Source organism: Aythya ferina (assembly GCF_964211825.1).
Source record: "Aythya ferina genome assembly, chromosome: 2".
Classification (NCBI taxonomy): Eukaryota; Metazoa; Chordata; class Aves; order Anseriformes; family Anatidae; genus Aythya; species Aythya ferina.
The window spans coordinates 67,373,487-67,390,655 of record NC_140297.1 but is presented as its reverse complement, the minus strand read 5'-3'; the positions used below and the strand labels follow the sequence as shown (position 1 = coordinate 67,390,655).

General features: G+C 44.9%; 1 protein-coding gene across 1 annotated transcript; it reads left to right on the top strand.

Annotated features, from left to right (window-relative positions):
* The first annotated feature begins 129 nt into the window (after window positions 1-129).
* On the top strand, window positions 130-15,829 carry LOC311432973 (uncharacterized protein). The gene is made up of 5 exons (XM_084511631.1): window positions 130-2,682; window positions 3,977-4,191; window positions 4,948-5,085; window positions 5,226-5,298; window positions 5,645-15,829. Exons 1-4 carry the CDS (start codon window positions 2,575-2,577, stop codon window positions 5,269-5,271), a joined length of 507 nt encoding a protein of 168 aa, XP_084367757.1. The 5' UTR covers window positions 130-2,574; the 3' UTR covers window positions 5,272-5,298; window positions 5,645-15,829.
* The last annotated feature ends 1,340 nt before the right edge of the window (window positions 15,830-17,169 follow it).

Sequence of the window (17,169 nt, the reverse complement as noted above, 5' to 3'; positions counted from 1 at the left end):
ACGTAAATGGTGTTTGCAGTTAAACTCTGTTGCCAACAATTATTTTACAGTTTAGCTGATAAGCAAATGGCTAATGAATGTATGAATTACATTAAAATGCTCTCTGAAAAGCCCATTCTCTGGCTCTGAACAGAATAGGTTTCTTTTTTACAATTTCTTTTCCTACTTTTGAGTAAAGCTAGCCTTTACCATCATGGCTATACAGCAATCATACTAGAGTTCTCAAAATGTAAAAGTGATCCACCAAATGAAAATTGTCAGCAACTAAACAATTTCTTCTTAGGTAGCTGTGTAACATAGATTGGACTTCAATCTCAAAAGCTTGAGCTCACTCACATTCTGAATGTTCCAACACCTTTCCAGGGACAGAGGTGAGACGGACTGGCCTTTAGTTTCCCGGATCCTCCTTCTTGCCCTTCATGAAGACTGGAGTGACATTGGCTATCCTTGAGTCTTCAAGTACCTCTCCTGTTCTCCAAGACCTTTCAAAGATGATAGAGAGCAGTTCGGCAATCACCTCTGCTAACTCCCTCAGCACACGTGGATGCATCCCATTGGGGCCCATGGATTAATGTGCGTTGATCCCACTCAGATGCTCCTGAACCACTCTCTCATCAACTGGGGGAAGATATCCATTTCCCAGACTCTTTCTCTTCCCTCCAGGGTCCAGGAGTCCCGGTGGTAGGGGGGTGTCTTTGAAGCAAAGAAGGCATTCAATATCTCTGCCTTTTCAGCATCCCCTGTTACCAGGACACCTGCCTTGTTCACCAGGGTACCCACATTATTTTTAGTCTTCCTTTTACTGTTTACATACTTGAAAAAACCCTTTTTATTATCCTTTATCTCTTTTGCAAGCTTCATCTCCAGGTGGGCTTTAGCCTTCCTCATTGTGTCCCTGCAAACACTCCTATACTCCCAGGAGGACAGGCCCTTTTTCCACATTTCATAGTCCTTCCTCTTCTTTTGATCTTGTCGATGAGCTCCTTGCTCATCCATGCAGGTCTCCTGCCCGCCCTTCCCTGATTTCCTACTCTTAGGGATGCACCGATCCTGAGCTTGGAAGAAGTGCTGTTTAAATGTTGCCCAGCTCTCAAAAGCACCCTTGCTTTCTAACAATCGAGCCCATGAGATACCCTTAAGTAGATCCTGGAAGAGGCTGAAGTTGGCTCTCCAAAAATCTAGGGTAGCTATCCTACTTTTTGACTTACTTCTTCCACCAAGTTCCATCTTGAACTCCACCGTCTCATGGTCGCTGCATCCCAAGCTGCCCCCAACCGTCACATTGCTAACAAGCCCATCCCTGTTGGTAAGAGCAAGGTCCAGAAACACCCCCCGCCTCATCAGCTCCTCCATCACCTGTGTCAGAAAATTATCTTCGGTTATCTTCAGCGCATTGAAGCAACCGTTTGGACTGTGTGTGCTTGACCAAATTGGTTACCCAACAGATGTCTGGATAATTGAAGTCACCTATGAGAACCAGTACCTAGGATCACAAGGCTACTTTCATCTGCTTGTGGAAGGCCTCGTTGACCTCCTCCTCCTGATGTGGTGACCTGTACTACACCCCCACAACAGTATCACCCATACCAGCCCGCCCCTTAATTCTCACCCACAAGCTCTCCACTCCTTCTTCACTGTCCCCCAGGTGGAGCTGGGTACATTCTAGTTGCTCCCTCACATAAAGGGCATCTCCTCCCCCTCACTTCCCCAGACTGTCTTTCCTAAAAAGGACATAGCCCTCCATGAGAGTGTTCCAGTCATGTGCACTGTCTCACCAACGTGTTTTCAGGTATTTGGTGACAATACACATTTTCATGTGGGTTCAGGCATCTTGTGATGAAATGCATTTTCACATTTTCAGTCATATCATGACAACATGCGTGTTAATGCATGCTCTCATGTCTTGTGACAAAAAACATTTTCAAGCATCTTCAGGCATTTTGTTACTACATGCATGGTCACGCATGGTCATCCATAATCACGTGTTGTGACAAAACACATTTTCACACACTTTCAGGCATAGGATGAAAACATGTGCGTTCACCCGTGCTTAGCTATGTTGTGAAGAAACACATTTAAATGCATTTTCAGGAATTTGGTGACAACGTGTGTGTTCACCTGTGTTGTTACAAAAAGCATTTACAAGCGTTTTTGGTTGTAAGGTGACATCATGGCATGGTCACAAGTGCTAATGTGTTTGGTGAGAAAATTCATTTCCACACATTCTTTAGGTGTTCATGTGTGTTCATGCCTCCAGATACAAAACGCATTTTCAGGTGTTTTCAGGTATTGGGTGACAACACGCATGTTCACGTGTTTGGTGACAAAACCATGTCTTTCAGGTATTGGCTGACAACATGCGTGTTCACATATGTGGTGACAAAACATATTTCCACACGTTTTTCAGGTATTGGTTGACAAAACGCATGTTCGTGTACTTGGTGATGAAAGGCATTTCCACAAGCACTTCGGGTATCGGGTGGCAACACGCGTCTTCACACGTGTTCACGTGTTTCATGACAAAATTAATTTCCATGTGCTTTTCAGTTATTGGGTGACAACACGTGTGGTCACATGCTTGGTGAGGAAACGCATTTCCATGCGCTTGTCAGTTATTGGGTATCAACACACTTCTTCACGTGTGTTCACGTGCGTGGTGACACATTTCCAAGTGTTTTTCAGGTATTGGTTGACAACGTGTGTTCAGGCATCTTCACGTGTTGTAGAAATGCATTTACACATGTTTTGCAGGTATTGCGTGACAACACCCGTGTTTACGTGTGTTCAGCTGCGCTATGATGAACCCCATTGCGAAGCATTTTCAGTAATTGTTGGCCACACACGTATTCACCCGTGTTCAGGTATGTTATGAAGAAATGCATTTGAATGCGTGTTCAGGCACTTGGGGACAACACACGTGTTCAAGTATTTGGTGACGAAACGCATTTTCACGCACTTTCAGGAATTTGGTGACAACATGTGTTCACGTGTGGAGATGAAAGGCATTTCTAAGCGTTTTCGGTCATACGGTTACAATACTTGCGCTCAAAAATGTTCACGTTTGTGGTGACAAAATGCATTTTATGCCAGCTTAGCTATTGTGATTAATCACATTTTCACATTTTTTAGTGATTTTGCTTCAAAACATGTGTTCATGCATATTCAACCATGTTCAGACGAAATGCATTTCAAACACTTTCTGTCATATGCTGACAACACGTGTTCAGACGTGTTGACGAAATGCATTTAACCTCCTGTTCAGGAACATTGTGACGAAAAGCATCCTTGGGTGTTTTCAGGTATTGGGTGACAACACGTGTTCATGTGTCTGGTGATGAAAGGCATTTCCATGCGTTTTTCAGAAATTGGGTGACAAAACACGTGTCCATGCATATTCACGTTTGTTGCGGAAACACATTTCCACATGTTTTTCAGGTACTGGGAGACAACACGCGTGTTCAAGCATGTTAATGTGTCTGTTAACTAAAGGCATTTCCACATGTTTTTCAGGTATTGGGTGATAATATGCGTGTTCATGTGTTTAGTAACGAATTGCATCTCCAGGTGTTTTTCAGGTATTGGCAGACAACGTGCATTTTCACATGTTCGGTGAGGAAACGCTATTCCACGTGTTTTTCAGGTATTGGGTGACACCACACATGTTCAGGCATGTTCACGTGTCTGGTGACAAAACACATTTCCACGTGCTTTTCAGGTATTGGGTGACAACATGCGTCTTCACTTGTGTGGTGACAAAACATATTTCCACGTGTTTTTTAGGTATTGGTTGACAAAACACATGTTCGTGTGTTTGGTGATGAAATGCATTTCCACAAGCACTTCAGGTATTGTGTGACAACATGTGTGTTCACATGTTTGCTGACAAAACACATTTCCACGTTTTTTCCAGGTGTTGGGTGACAACATGTGTGTTTACGTGTTTGATGACTAAAATGCATTTCCACATGTTTTTCAGGTATTGGTTGACAAAACGCGTGTTCGTGTGTTTGGTGATGAAATGCATTTCCACAAGCACTTCGAGTATTGGGTGACAACACGCGTCTTCACGAGTGTTCACGTATTTGCTGACAAAACACATTTCTACCTGCTTTTCAGGTATTGGGTGACAACACACGTCTTCATGCATGTTCATGCGCTTGCTGAGGAAACATATTTCCATGTGTCTTTCAGGTACTGAGTGACAACGCGTGTGTTCTTGCGTTTCATAATGAAACGCATTTCCACGTGTTTTCTGGTATTGGTTGACAACACGCGTGTTCATGTGTTTGGTGATGAAAGGCATTTCCACACATTTTTCAGAAATTGGGTGACAACACGTGTCCATGCATATTCACGTTTGTTGTGGAAACACATTTCCACATGTTTTTCAGGTACTGGGAGACAACACGCGTGTTCAAGCATGTTAATGTGTCTGTTAACTAAAGGCATTTCCACATGTTTTTCAGGTATTGGGTGATAATATGCGTGTTCATGTGTTTAGTAACGAATTGCATCTCCAGGTGTTTTTCAGGTATTGGCAGACAACGTGCATTTTCACATGTTCGGTGAGGAAACGCTATTCCACGTGTTTTTCAGGTATTGGGTGACACCACACATGTTCAGGCATGTTCACGTGTCTGGTGACAAAACACATTTCCACGTGCTTTTCAGGTATTGGGTGACAACATGCGTCTTCACTTGTGTGGTGACAAAACATATTTCCACGTGTTTTTTAGGTATTGGTTGACAACACATGTGTTCACGTGTCTGGTGATGAAAGGCATTTCCACACGTTTTTCAGAAATTGGGTGACAACACGCATGTCCATGCATATTCACGTTTGTTGCGGAAACGCATTTCCACATGTTTTTCAGGTACTGGGAGACAACACGCGTGTTCATGCATGTTCGCGTGTTTGGTGACATAATGCATTTTTGTGTTTTTCAGGTATTGGGAGACAACACACCTGTTCACAGATGCGCATTTGTTCAGTAACGAAACGAATTTCCATGCGCTTTACAGATATTGGTTGACAAGACACGTGTTCATGTTTATTGGTGACATGCATTTCCATGTGCTTTTCAGGTATTGAGAGACAGCATGCCTGTTCACACATGTTCAGGTGTTTGTTAACTGAATGCATTTCCATGTGTTATTCAGGTATTGGGTGACAACACGTGTGTCCATCTGTTTAGTGATGAAATTTATTTCCATGTGTTTTTCAGGTATTCGGTGACAACACGCGTCTTCACTTGTATTCATGCTTTCTGAGGAAACGCATACCCACGTGTCTTTCAGGTATTGGCTGACAACATGCATGTTCACTTGCTTGTTGACGAAACGCATTTGCACGTGTTTTCCAGGTATTGGGTGACAACACTCCTGTTCCTACATGTTCACGTGTTTCATGACAACATTAATTTCCATGTGCTTTTCAGTTATTGGGTGACAACACGTGTGGTCACATGCTTGGTGAGGAAACGCATTTCCATGCGCTTGTCAGGTATTGGGTATCAACACACTTCTTCACGTGTGTTCATGTGCGTGGTGACACATTTCCAAGTGTTTTTCAGGTATTGGTTGACAACATGTGTGTTCAGGCATCTTCACGTGTTGTAGAAACGCATTTACACATGTTTTGCAGGTATTGCGTGACAACACCCGTGTTTACGTGTGTTCAGCTGCGCTATGATGAACCCCATTGCGAAGCATTTTCAGTAATTGTTGGCCACACACGTATTCACCCGTGTTCAGGTATGTTATGAAGAAATGCATTTGAATGCGTGTTCAGGCACTTGGGGACAACACACGTGTTCAAGTATTTGGTGACGAAACGCATTTTCACGCACTTTCAGGCATTTGGTGACAACACATGTGTTCACGTGTCTGGTGATGAAAGGCATTTCCACACGTTTTTCAGAAATTGGGTGACAACACGCATGTCCATGCATATTCACATTTGTTGCGGAAACACATTTCCACGTGTTTTTCAGGTACTGGGAGACAACACGCATGTTCAAGCATGTTCATGTGTTTGTTAACTAAAGGCATTTCCACATGTTTTTCAGGTATTGGGTGACAACATACGTGTTCATGTGTTTAGTAACGAATCGCATCTCCAGGTGTTTTTCAGGTATTGGCAGACAACATGCATTTTCACGTGTTCGGTGAGGAAATGCTATTCCACGTGTTTTTCAGGTATTGGGTGACACCACACATGTTCAGGCATGTTCACGTGTCTGGTGACAAAACACATTTCCACGTGCTTTTCAGGTATTGGGTGACAACACACGTGTTCACACGTGCTCACGCATGTTCAGGTATGTTGTGAAGAAACACATTTGAACACATTTTCAGGCATTTGGGGACAACACCCGTGTTCACACATGCTCAAGTTTTTGGTGATGAAACGCATTTTTTTGTGTGATGGCCATGTGCTTGTTCATGGATATGTCAGCAGCATGATTCCACCTGTGGCAGTAACACAAGTGTCCATTTTCACACATGTTCAGGCATTTGGTGACAACGTGCATGTTCACATGTATTTGGGCATACTGTGAACATATGTGTTGTCATCAAAGCCCTGAAGTTATAAACTCGTGTTGTCACCATATGCCTGAAAACGCATCTACTCACGTTTCATCACAACATGCATAAACATGCATGTACACAGCTGTTGTCACCAAATGCCTAATAACACGTGAAGATGTTTTTTCTTTGGAGTAGAACAGGAAACTACAGAGATGTTGCAGGAAGAACGGCCGAAAACACGACAGACACTAGTATGGTCAGATCACGCTCTTCTTCATTATTACCCAAATAGCCTGACTTTTATAGCAAACTTAACAGGGGCGGATAGTGTCTCACACAAGATTATTGGGCAAAAGCACTCAGACAAACAACTGCAAGAAAACAACCCCACCTGCAAGAAAACAACCCCCTTGTGATTAGCAGTCACATAGATCCCGTTCTTGAAGCCAGCTGCTGGCAACAATATTTTTCTAAATTCCTCAATCGGGCGATGTGGGAACACTGTCATGAGAACTTCTCATAGTCGTCCTGGTAGCTTGGTTTGCTCAGCTGCAGCAAGTCATGGCCTCCTTGCTGTTTCAAAAATCCCTCAACAATTCCCCCTTTTTCTTTTTGAGGAAACCAAGCCCCAATGTAACAGTTTTTCAAGTAACCTTTTAACAACATTTATGACAATGCAACACGCAATGATGATTAACACCACAACAAACAGAATCCTTAATCCCTCTTTGACTAATCCCAGTAACCATCTATGCATCGTTCCAAACAAATCAGTGAGACATTGATCGAAAGGACTGATATCATATTGAATCTCTCTCATGTGCTCTTTCAGGAAAGTAATAAATTTGTGAATTGACTCATTATGATCAGAAAGGTTCAAACAGCACGTTTCCTCAAAGTCCTCACACCCATGCCCTTGAGCCAAAAGCAAGAAGTCAATAGCAGCTCGAGCCTGTAAGAGGGAATGTCACAGACTATTTTGATCTGGTAACATCTCCTCAAGTATCTCTGTCATGGCATGGGCTTGCTTCTTGGCCCAGAATACCAATTTTTCTAAGTTGTTAAGTGCAGCCAAAGATGCCACTCCTGGCACTAAACTTGCCAATGCCACTCTAGCTGCAACACCAAGTAATTCAACATTATCATTGCAATCCAGTGCGAGCAATGCCCACTTATGTCTGGTGATCTCACGCAACTGCGACAAGCTAGGAGCAAATATAGTGAGTTTATCTAAGTAACATATAAATAAAATAGTAATATATAAATAAATAAATAAATAAGTAAGTAACATATAAATAAATAGCATTTGCAGGGATGCCTTGCCAGGCCCTATCCCCGCAAATCAGAAAAACATCAGGAGGTAAGGCCATAGCTGTATGATTGTTCCAAACACTATAGTTGTTACTCCTTGTCTACGTGCCATAAGCCCCTAAACCTGCCTAGCAGTGTCATTGTAATCACAGGTGTTATTTGTATTTCTGTACCTGTATGGCCCTTTCCAAGTTCCTGTAGCCCTGTAGCAGGATCTCGGTAATTCATTCTTATTTGTGGTAACACATTTGGTGCTGCTATATTTATTGTTTGAAAATGAATACTTGCAGGAGGGTCTTCTCAGTCACTAGTCAAACATAACTGATTCAAGACAAACAATGCCTTGGACAATCGCTCATCGATGTTCTTGTTCTCTTTTAATCTCACCAATTGTTCCTTTAAAACCTGGTGTGATCATTCGACCATCACTTGGCCCGTGGGAGAATAGGAATACCTATGATATGCTTTACTCCCCACATTTTCATAAATTTTCTAACCCTTTTGCTAACATACAATAGACCATTGTCCATCTTGATCTGCTGTGGCACTCTCATAATGGCAAAACACACCACCAGATATCTACACACAAGGTATGCTTTTTCTCCCCCCTGCGCCATTGCCCATATGAATCTTGAGAAGGTATCAATACTCACACGCACATATCTTTTAGTACCAAATTCCGGCACATGCGTTACATCCATTTGCCATACCTCAAGTGCCTTAACACCCTGTGGATTAATACCCAAACCTAACCCTGGTCCATAATGACTACAGGAAGGGCACACTCTTACTATTCCTTTTGCTTCTGTCCAAGTAAATCCAAGCATTCTCCAAAGACTCTTTGCGTTCTGATGGAACATTTCATGTGACACTCACACATATGCAAAATCACTCTCAGGCCTCTTTGTGACTATACTCACCAACTTGTCTGCTTGTGAATTACCTTCTGCTAACCCAATTGAGAACTGATAACTACGTATATGGGTAACACAGTAAGGTGCAGTTCTTCCCTGAATGGCATCTTGCAGCTGCAGAAATAATCTGTCCCTCTTAGTGTGCCGTATCAAGGCATCCTCTATCCATTTTACCATGTTGACAACATACAGAGAGCCTGAGACTAAATTAATCGGCTCATGCATCCAGCACTGACAAGCCCAAACAACTGCAGACAATGCCTATGTTTGTAATGAATTCCCTGTCTCCTCCAAAATTATGTATTTCTCCCAACTTCCGTTCTCGTACCATACACACACAGCCTTCCTACTTGCCGCACCTGCATCAGTGTATACAGTGCGACCCACCACTGGTCAGGATGAAAGACGTCGTACTATCTGCCATTTATATGATCTTATAATTTGCCAGAGGCCCCTTTGGAGTTCGGGAATGTACCAATCCCGGGTAACCTAACACAGCTTCTTGTAGGGTATGGATTGCTGTAAACACCATTACAAATGATCCTGAGTAGATCCTGGCAGATCTGGTTCCTGCCCGCTGATCTCAATACTCCGAGAGCAACCCTCACGTACTAACTCTGCAATAGCTTCTGCCCATGTTTGAACACTTGTTTTTGGCTGAATCTGTAGGAAAATCCATTCCAGAACTCGAAAATGCTGCCCCATCATTCCACCCTTGCCATTACCTGTGTTGCTTATGCTACTCCTATTACCCTTGTTGTTAGTGTCAGTGGCATCCTCCTGATACCGTTTCTGTCTTTGTCGCCCCTTACGCTCCCCCTTTTCTTTTTGCCACTGACCAAGCACTGCAAATGGATGAGACACATGATTGCTAATTAGGAAAGAGAGTGCAACTTGTGCTATATGTCTGCAAGCAGAGCCAGCTGCAACCTTAGAAGCTATTTATGAAAGAGCCTGCCGGTGGTCATTTGTTAGTGTAATCTGCAGCTCTGCACTCCTGCACTGCAGTAAAGGTACTAATATAGCTAAGTCGTCATTAGTAATCCGTACAATGTGGCAACCCCACTGAATATTATCCAGGAACATTTGTACATCTGTCAAAGTATGTAACACCGTAGTTATATCACCTTTCTGGGGATGAATAGTAGAGGCTGATATTTTTCATCCTAAGTATAGCCATGGCTGTTTCTGTTGAACCTTCTGTGGGGCTATCTTCAACCCTTTTGCTTCCAAAGTATCCTGAATAAACTTTAAATCAGAATCCTGGAAGCATTCTGGCCTACCAAACCAAATGTTATCCATATAATGGTAAATAATTACATCACACCACACTGTCCGAATTGATTGTAATGCCCAGGCCACATATAATTGACATAATGTAGGGGAATTCCTCATCCCCTGTGGAAGCACTAGCCATTCATAGCACTTTGCCGGGGCTTGTTTGTTAGTGGGGGGTACCGTAAAAGCAAACCTCTGGCAGTCCTGTGCCACCACATCTGGTTGCCTGGACTGATCAGCTCTCTGTACCAACATGTCCTCTACTGGTGCAGTTTGCAGCAGTGTAACTAAGATGTTTTGAGTTTTTGGGTTTGCATTATCAAATGCAAGCATTTTAAACACACTGCCTTTAGGCTCTGCTGTTAGATCAGGATGATCAGGAATTGCTGCCCACAACCAATCGATAAATTTAGCATATGATTCCCCAGGGGCCTGTTCTACAGATGTGAATGGAGGTGCTTTCTTTTCCCCTGGGAGACCAAGAAGAGCCCTCAGTGCGAGCTGTGCAGCTGTTTGGAGAATAATTGCAGGGAACTGCAACTGAATCTGGGTATTGAGATAAGGACCCATCCCCACTAACACCTCTGCAGTAATCCCATACAGAGGGTCCCCTGGTTGATGCATTTGACCCGCTTCCCCCTGTGCTAACCGCAACCATTCCCTTTCAAACAATAACAATTGGGAAAGAGTTAACAATAAGTGCGCCAAGTTTCGACAGTCAAGTGGACACATTAGTTCTGCCTGGAAAATCCACTGAATTATCTGCCAAGCCACCTGGGATTGTAAACCATAGTCCAATGAGCTCAAACGTTTTTTGAGCTCATTGTAAAAGCCTGCAGTCATGCGTCTGCCACAACCCAGTGCCTTGCACAGGGTTGATAATAATAGGGCAGGCCAAGGATGTAGCATGACAGTGCCCCTCTATGATGGCATCACGTATGACGTCGGAGCACCTGTCTCTCCTTGGTGCCGACGGTGTTGTAGCAACAGATAATGAGGGAGTCAGCTCCGGTGGGGCAGACGAGAGAGGAGGCTCCTCCGAATCTGTAATTTTTAAGTTCTCAAATTTCACTAGCAGTTCTTGGAACAACTCCTCCAGTGAAGGTCGATTTTCACAAGCTGCTGCTGCACCTCTCATTGGCAAAGCATCCTGAGTGGATTATTGCTGCCTGGCAGCGGCACAGATGCTGGCAGCGCAGCTTTATCAAGATTTTCCAGCGTGCGGAGGGCAGCCCCCACTCCCCATCAGCACTCAGCTCCGATAGTCCCTTAGTTATTTCTGCCGCTGATTGCTTTACTGGAGAGGTCATACCCCGAACCAGGGTGGGTGCAGGAACTGACAATAAAGATCGTGTCAGCCGCGTTCCTGAGGTCTCAGGTTTTGTACTCAGCGGTCTGTCAGTCCCAGACGGTATTCACAAGGCTTGCACCGCCGCCATAGCAAGCTGCTGTTCAGTTTTCATACTGCACAGCACATTAATCATGTCCCACTTACATCTTTATCTAGCTTTCCACTTGAGATGGCTTTATCCCATAAGCGATCTCTTACATGCCACCACTCAGCTGGACTAAACATTAGAGGGATTCCCCTCAGAAAACCCTCCTTCTGAGCCCAGTGCACCAAGGATTCGATCTCTTTTTTACATTGCAAGATACGCCTGTCTTAGAGAGAATGCTAGAGAGAAGCTGGATAACTGCTTCCTTCTCCGTGGTTACGTCAGACAACCTGCAGGGTCGTGATCTCCACCCCTCTGCTGTGTGCCAACTCACCACACGATGGCGGTCGTCTGCCGTTTCCACTGACACCTCCGATCTCCCGTAGCAACTCGGCCCCGGATGTCCCGCGTCTCACCGCAATACATCACTTTTCTGCGTCTCACCGCGATCTCTATCTACGTAATCTCTGTATCTGTCTCTGCATCTCACCGCGATCTCTGTATCTATCTCCGTGTCTCACCACGATCTCTCTGTTCAGGTCTGTGCTCGGAGTCTCTCAGCGTCTCTCAGGTCTCTCAGCATCTGTGGGTCTCAGCCTGTTCGGGCGCCATGGCCAAAAACACAACAGACACTAGTATGGTCACATCATGCTCTTCTTCATTATTACCCAAATAGCCTGACTTTTATAGCAAACTTAACAGGGGCGGATAGTGTCTCACACAAGATTATTGGTAAAAAACACTCAGACAACTGCAAGAAAACAACCCCCTTGTGATTAGCAGTCACATAGATCCCGTTCTTGAAGCCAGCTGCTGGCAACAATATTTTTCTAAATTCCTCAATCGGGCGATGTGGGAACGCTGTCATGGGAACTTCTCATAGTCGTCCTGGTAGCTTGGTTTGCTCAGCTGCAGCAAGTCATGGCCTCCTTGCTGTTTCAAAAATCCCTCAACACAGAGATATTGTAAAACATGATCAGCACAGTCACAGCTTTTATAGTCCAAACACCCAGTGAGGGCTTGATAAACCCTCAAGAAAATAAAAAGGAGTAATGTGTATTACAAGTCTTCAGCGTCACTGAGTTCTTTTCCATTCCTCTTAACTTTATAATAATTATAAATCAAATTCTAGTGGCGAACATCAAACGCTTGTACTTGTTCATGATAACATTACAGGAGCATGTCAAGTTTATGGTTGGCATTTCTCTCCACCCTAAGAAACCCACCTACTTTTATTTTTCTGAAAAAAAATTGTTCCATCATCCCGCCAGGCAGTAGGTGGGGACCTAGGTCAAGGCGGGCAATGGAAGCAGGTTCCTGCTCAGGGTGGTAGGGGAGCCCTGTCCCTCCCTGCCCACCTCACCTTCCCACCTACCCTTATATAACAGGTATGAAGCTCTAGAATATGACAGTCAAAACAACAATGTAGGTGAAAGCACGTCCCAGTTGGAGAGGGTGCCTAAGGCAAGGCAACATACCCCATGCATTGCTACATCTTCTGTCTAGAAAGAAAGAAGGATTATTGTCATGGGGAACTCCCTTTTGAAAGGGACAGAGGGCCCAATATGCCGACCAGACCCAACCCACAGGGAAGTCTGTTGCATCCCTGGGGCTCGGGTGAGAGTCATTGCTAGGAAAGTCACTTGCCTCGTAAGGCCCACCAACTACTACCCATTACTGGTCTTTCAGGCTGGTAGTGACGAGGTAGCAAAGAGAAGTCCAAGAGTGATCAAAAGGGTCTTCAGGGCTTTAGGGCAACTAGTTAAAGGTTCAGAGGTGCAGGTTGTGCTTCCCTCTGTCCTTCCAACAGTGGGGATTGATGCTGACAAGCAGACTCATCACATTAATACATGGCTTTGGGAGTGGTGCAACCGGCAGAACTTTGGGTTTGTTAATCATGGCAAGGTCTACGCAACAATGGGCCTGCTGGTACCAGATGGGATGCACCTCTCTCAGAGAGGGAAAAGGATTTTTGCTCAGGAGTTAGCAGGGCTGATGGGGCTTTAAACTAGAGTCAAAGGGGGAAAGGGATAAAACCAGGCATGCCAGCGATAAGCTAAGGGATGTTGAGCTAGAATCAGAGGGTCTGTGTGCTAGTGAGGTCCTTCAGTCTGCTCCACAAGGTACTGCATGCAGGGAGGCATTGAAGTGCTTCTACACAAACGCACACAGTATGAGGAATAAAATGGATGAGCTAAAAGTCTTGGCCCAGTCCCACAACTATGATATCATCAGCATAAGTGAAACCTGGTGGGATGAGTCCTGTGGCTGGTGTGTCACAATAGATGGTTACAGGCTTTTCAGGAGGGACAGGCAGAGTAAGCAAGGTGGAGGGATGGCAATGTACGTGAAGCAGGGGCTGGACTGTGTGGAACTTCAAGTTGGTGATGGCAAAGTTGAGAGCCTCTGGGTAAGGATTAAAGGATGAACAAATAAAGGGGATGTTGTTGTGGGAATCTATTAAAGACCACTTGGCCAGGACGACAACGCTGATGAATTATTATTTGCGGAACTAAGAGATGCCTCAAGATCAACTCTCCTTGTCCTTATGGGGGACTTCAACTTGCCAGACATCAGCTGGGATCACCACATGGCCGACATGAGCAAGTCCAGGAGGTTCCTAAAGCACCTAGATGATAACTTCTTGGTGCAGGTACTAAGGGAGCCAACTAGGAAAGGTGTCCTCCTTGATCTGTTGCTGGAAAACAGAGAGGGTCTTGTGGGGGATGTGCCAATTGGCAGCCATCTCAGCCATAATGACCATGAAGTGGTTGAGTTTAAAATTTATGGCGACAGAAGGAAAACTGCCACCAAAACTTCAGCCCTGGATATGGGGAAAGCAGACTTCAGGCTGCTCAGGGAACTAGTCAGCAAGGTGCCCTGGGAAACTGCTTTTGAAGGCACTGGCGTCCATCACTGCTGGTCAATCTCTAAGCACTGCCTCCTAAAAGCACAGGATCAGGCAATTCCAAAATATTGGAAGTGGGCGGGGCAGAAGGTCAGCCTGGCTGACCTGGGATTTTCTACTGAAGCTTAGGCAAAAAGAGAAAATGTACGGTTGCTGGAAGGAGGATCAGGAGATGTGGAAGGAATACAGGGACGCTGTTCACGTTTGCAGTGAGAAAATTCATGTGGCCAAAGCCCAATTAGAGTTGAAGCTGGCCACGTCTGTGGGAAACAATAAAAAGGGTTTTTTTTAGATATGTTAACAGAAAAAGGAAAAACAAAGAAAACATAGGTCCGCTACTTGATGGGGAAGGTCACTTCATAGACAAGGACATAGACAAAGCAGAGACATTTAATGCCTTCTTCACCTCCGTCTTCAATATTGATTATGGGTTTCGGGACCCAAGGTGCCCTGAGCTGGAGGACCATGACAGTGGGAATGACAAACTCCCAACTGACCCTGAACATGTGCGGTATTTGCTGCTGCACCTGGATCCATACACGTCCATGGGTCCGGATGGGATTCATCTCAGGGTGCTTAAAGAGCTGGCTGATGTCATCATGGGACCTCTCTCAATTATGTTTCAATAGTCTTGGGAATCTGGAGAGGTTCCAGTAGACTGTAAGCTGGCAAATGTGCCAGTTTCCAAGAAGGGCAAGAAAGAAGACCCTAGTAATTACAGGCCTGTCACTCTCATGTCAGTGCCTGATGAAACTGTGGAGAAGATGATCCTTGAAGTTATCGAAGCGCATCTGGAGGACAATGCAGTCATTGGTCCCAGCCAACATGGGTTCATGAGGGGTAGGTCCTGCCCAACAAATTTGATTTCCTTTTATAATAAGATCACCCAGCTAGTCAACCAAGGGAAAGCAGCTGATGTGATCTTTTTGGACTTCAGCAGGTGTCCTGGTTTCAGTTAGAACAGAATTAATTTTCTTCCTAGTAGCTGGTGGAATGCTGTGTTTTGGCTTAGGATGAGAAGAGTGCTGATAACACCCTGATGGTTTAATTGTTGCCGGGGAGAACGGGGTATTCCATACCATCTGACGTCATGCTAAACAATATATAGGGGTGGCTAGCCGGGGGAAGGGGGCCGGACTGCTCAGGGTTAGGCTGGGCATCGGTCAGCGGGTGGTGAGCAATTGCATTGTGCATCACTTGTTTGTACACATTATTATTATTTTCCTATTATTACCATTGTATTATTATTATTATTATTATTGTTATTATTACTTTTGTTATTATTATTTTCCTGTCTTATTAAACTGTCTTTATCTCAACTCACGGGCTTCACTTTCCATTTCTCTCCCCCGTCCCAGAGAGGGAGGGGGAGGGTGAGCGAACGGCTGCGTGGTGTTTAGCTGCCGGCCGGGTTAAACCACGACAGCAGGGCTTTTGAGTTTCCCATAGGATCCGACTGGACAAAATGTCCAGCATACAACTTAACAAAAATATCATACGATGGGTGAGCAATTGGCTGACGGGCAGGGCTCAAAGGGTTGTGGTTAATAGGGCCACATCAGGCTGGCGAATGGTCACTAGTGGGGTCCCTCAAGGCTCCATTTTAGGGCCAGTCCTCTTCAACATTTTTATAAACGATTTGGATGTAGGATTAGAAGGTGTTTTCAGCAAATTTGCCAATGACACCAAACTTGGAGGAGCTGTGGACTCTGATGAGGGTGGCAAGGCCTTGCAGAGAGATCTGGACAGATTGGAGAGCTGTGCAATCACCAACCGCATGAAGTTTAACAAAGGCAAGTGCTGGGTCCTGCACCTGGAACGGGGCAACCCTGGCTATATGTACAGACTGGGTGACAAGACGCTGGAGAGCAGCCCCACAGAGATCTGGGGGTTGTGGTTGGCAGCAAGTTGAATATGAGCCAGCAGTCAAATATGGCAGCCAGGAGGGCCAACCGTATCCCAGGGTGCATCAAGCACAGCATCACTAATTGGTTAAGGGAAGTCATTGTCCCACTCTACTCTGTGCTGGTGCAGCCTCACCTCGAGTACTGTGTGCAGTTCTGGGCACCACAGTACAAAAAGGATGTAAAACTGTTGGAGAGTGTCCACAGGAGGGCTACAAAGATGGTGAAGGGACTAGAGGGGAAGATATAGGGGGGAAGATATGAGGATATAGGGTGAAGATATGAGGAGCGGCTGAAGGCACTGGGCCTGTTCAGCCTGAAGAAGAGGAGGCTGAGAGGAGACCTCATCACAGTCTACAGCTTCCTAACGAGGGGGAGTGGAGGGACAGGCGCCAATCTATACTCTTTAGTGACCAGTGATAAGACCCACAGGAATGGTGTTAAGCTGAGGCAGGGGAGGTTTAGGCTAGACATATTTTGGTACTGCAAATTTTTGATTCCAACTTTGCAAAGTGATGTCTGTACCAGGGGGTTCATTCACTAGGTTAATCACAGTGAATTCAGTGATTTAAGCTATGATGGGCTTGAAATGTTTCCCACCCAGAGAAAAAGAATGGGATTAACACAGTAAACCAAGGCTGCAAACCATTCATGTTACAGAGATGGGAAAAAAGGTATGTTTTTGTAGATGATGGGGCAGTTATTCCAACAGCGGTAGCCTTGGTGCAGTTCAACAAGCAGAAGGCTTAGCATCACCTTCTGCTCACTTAACCTCTGGCAGTCCCTGCAGGAGGGAGGCACTACCCAAACTCCCTTCACCACACTAAGTGTAGCAGAAAATACCAACGTGACCATGCAAAAACATCACAGTGCCAGTGCATGCTGAA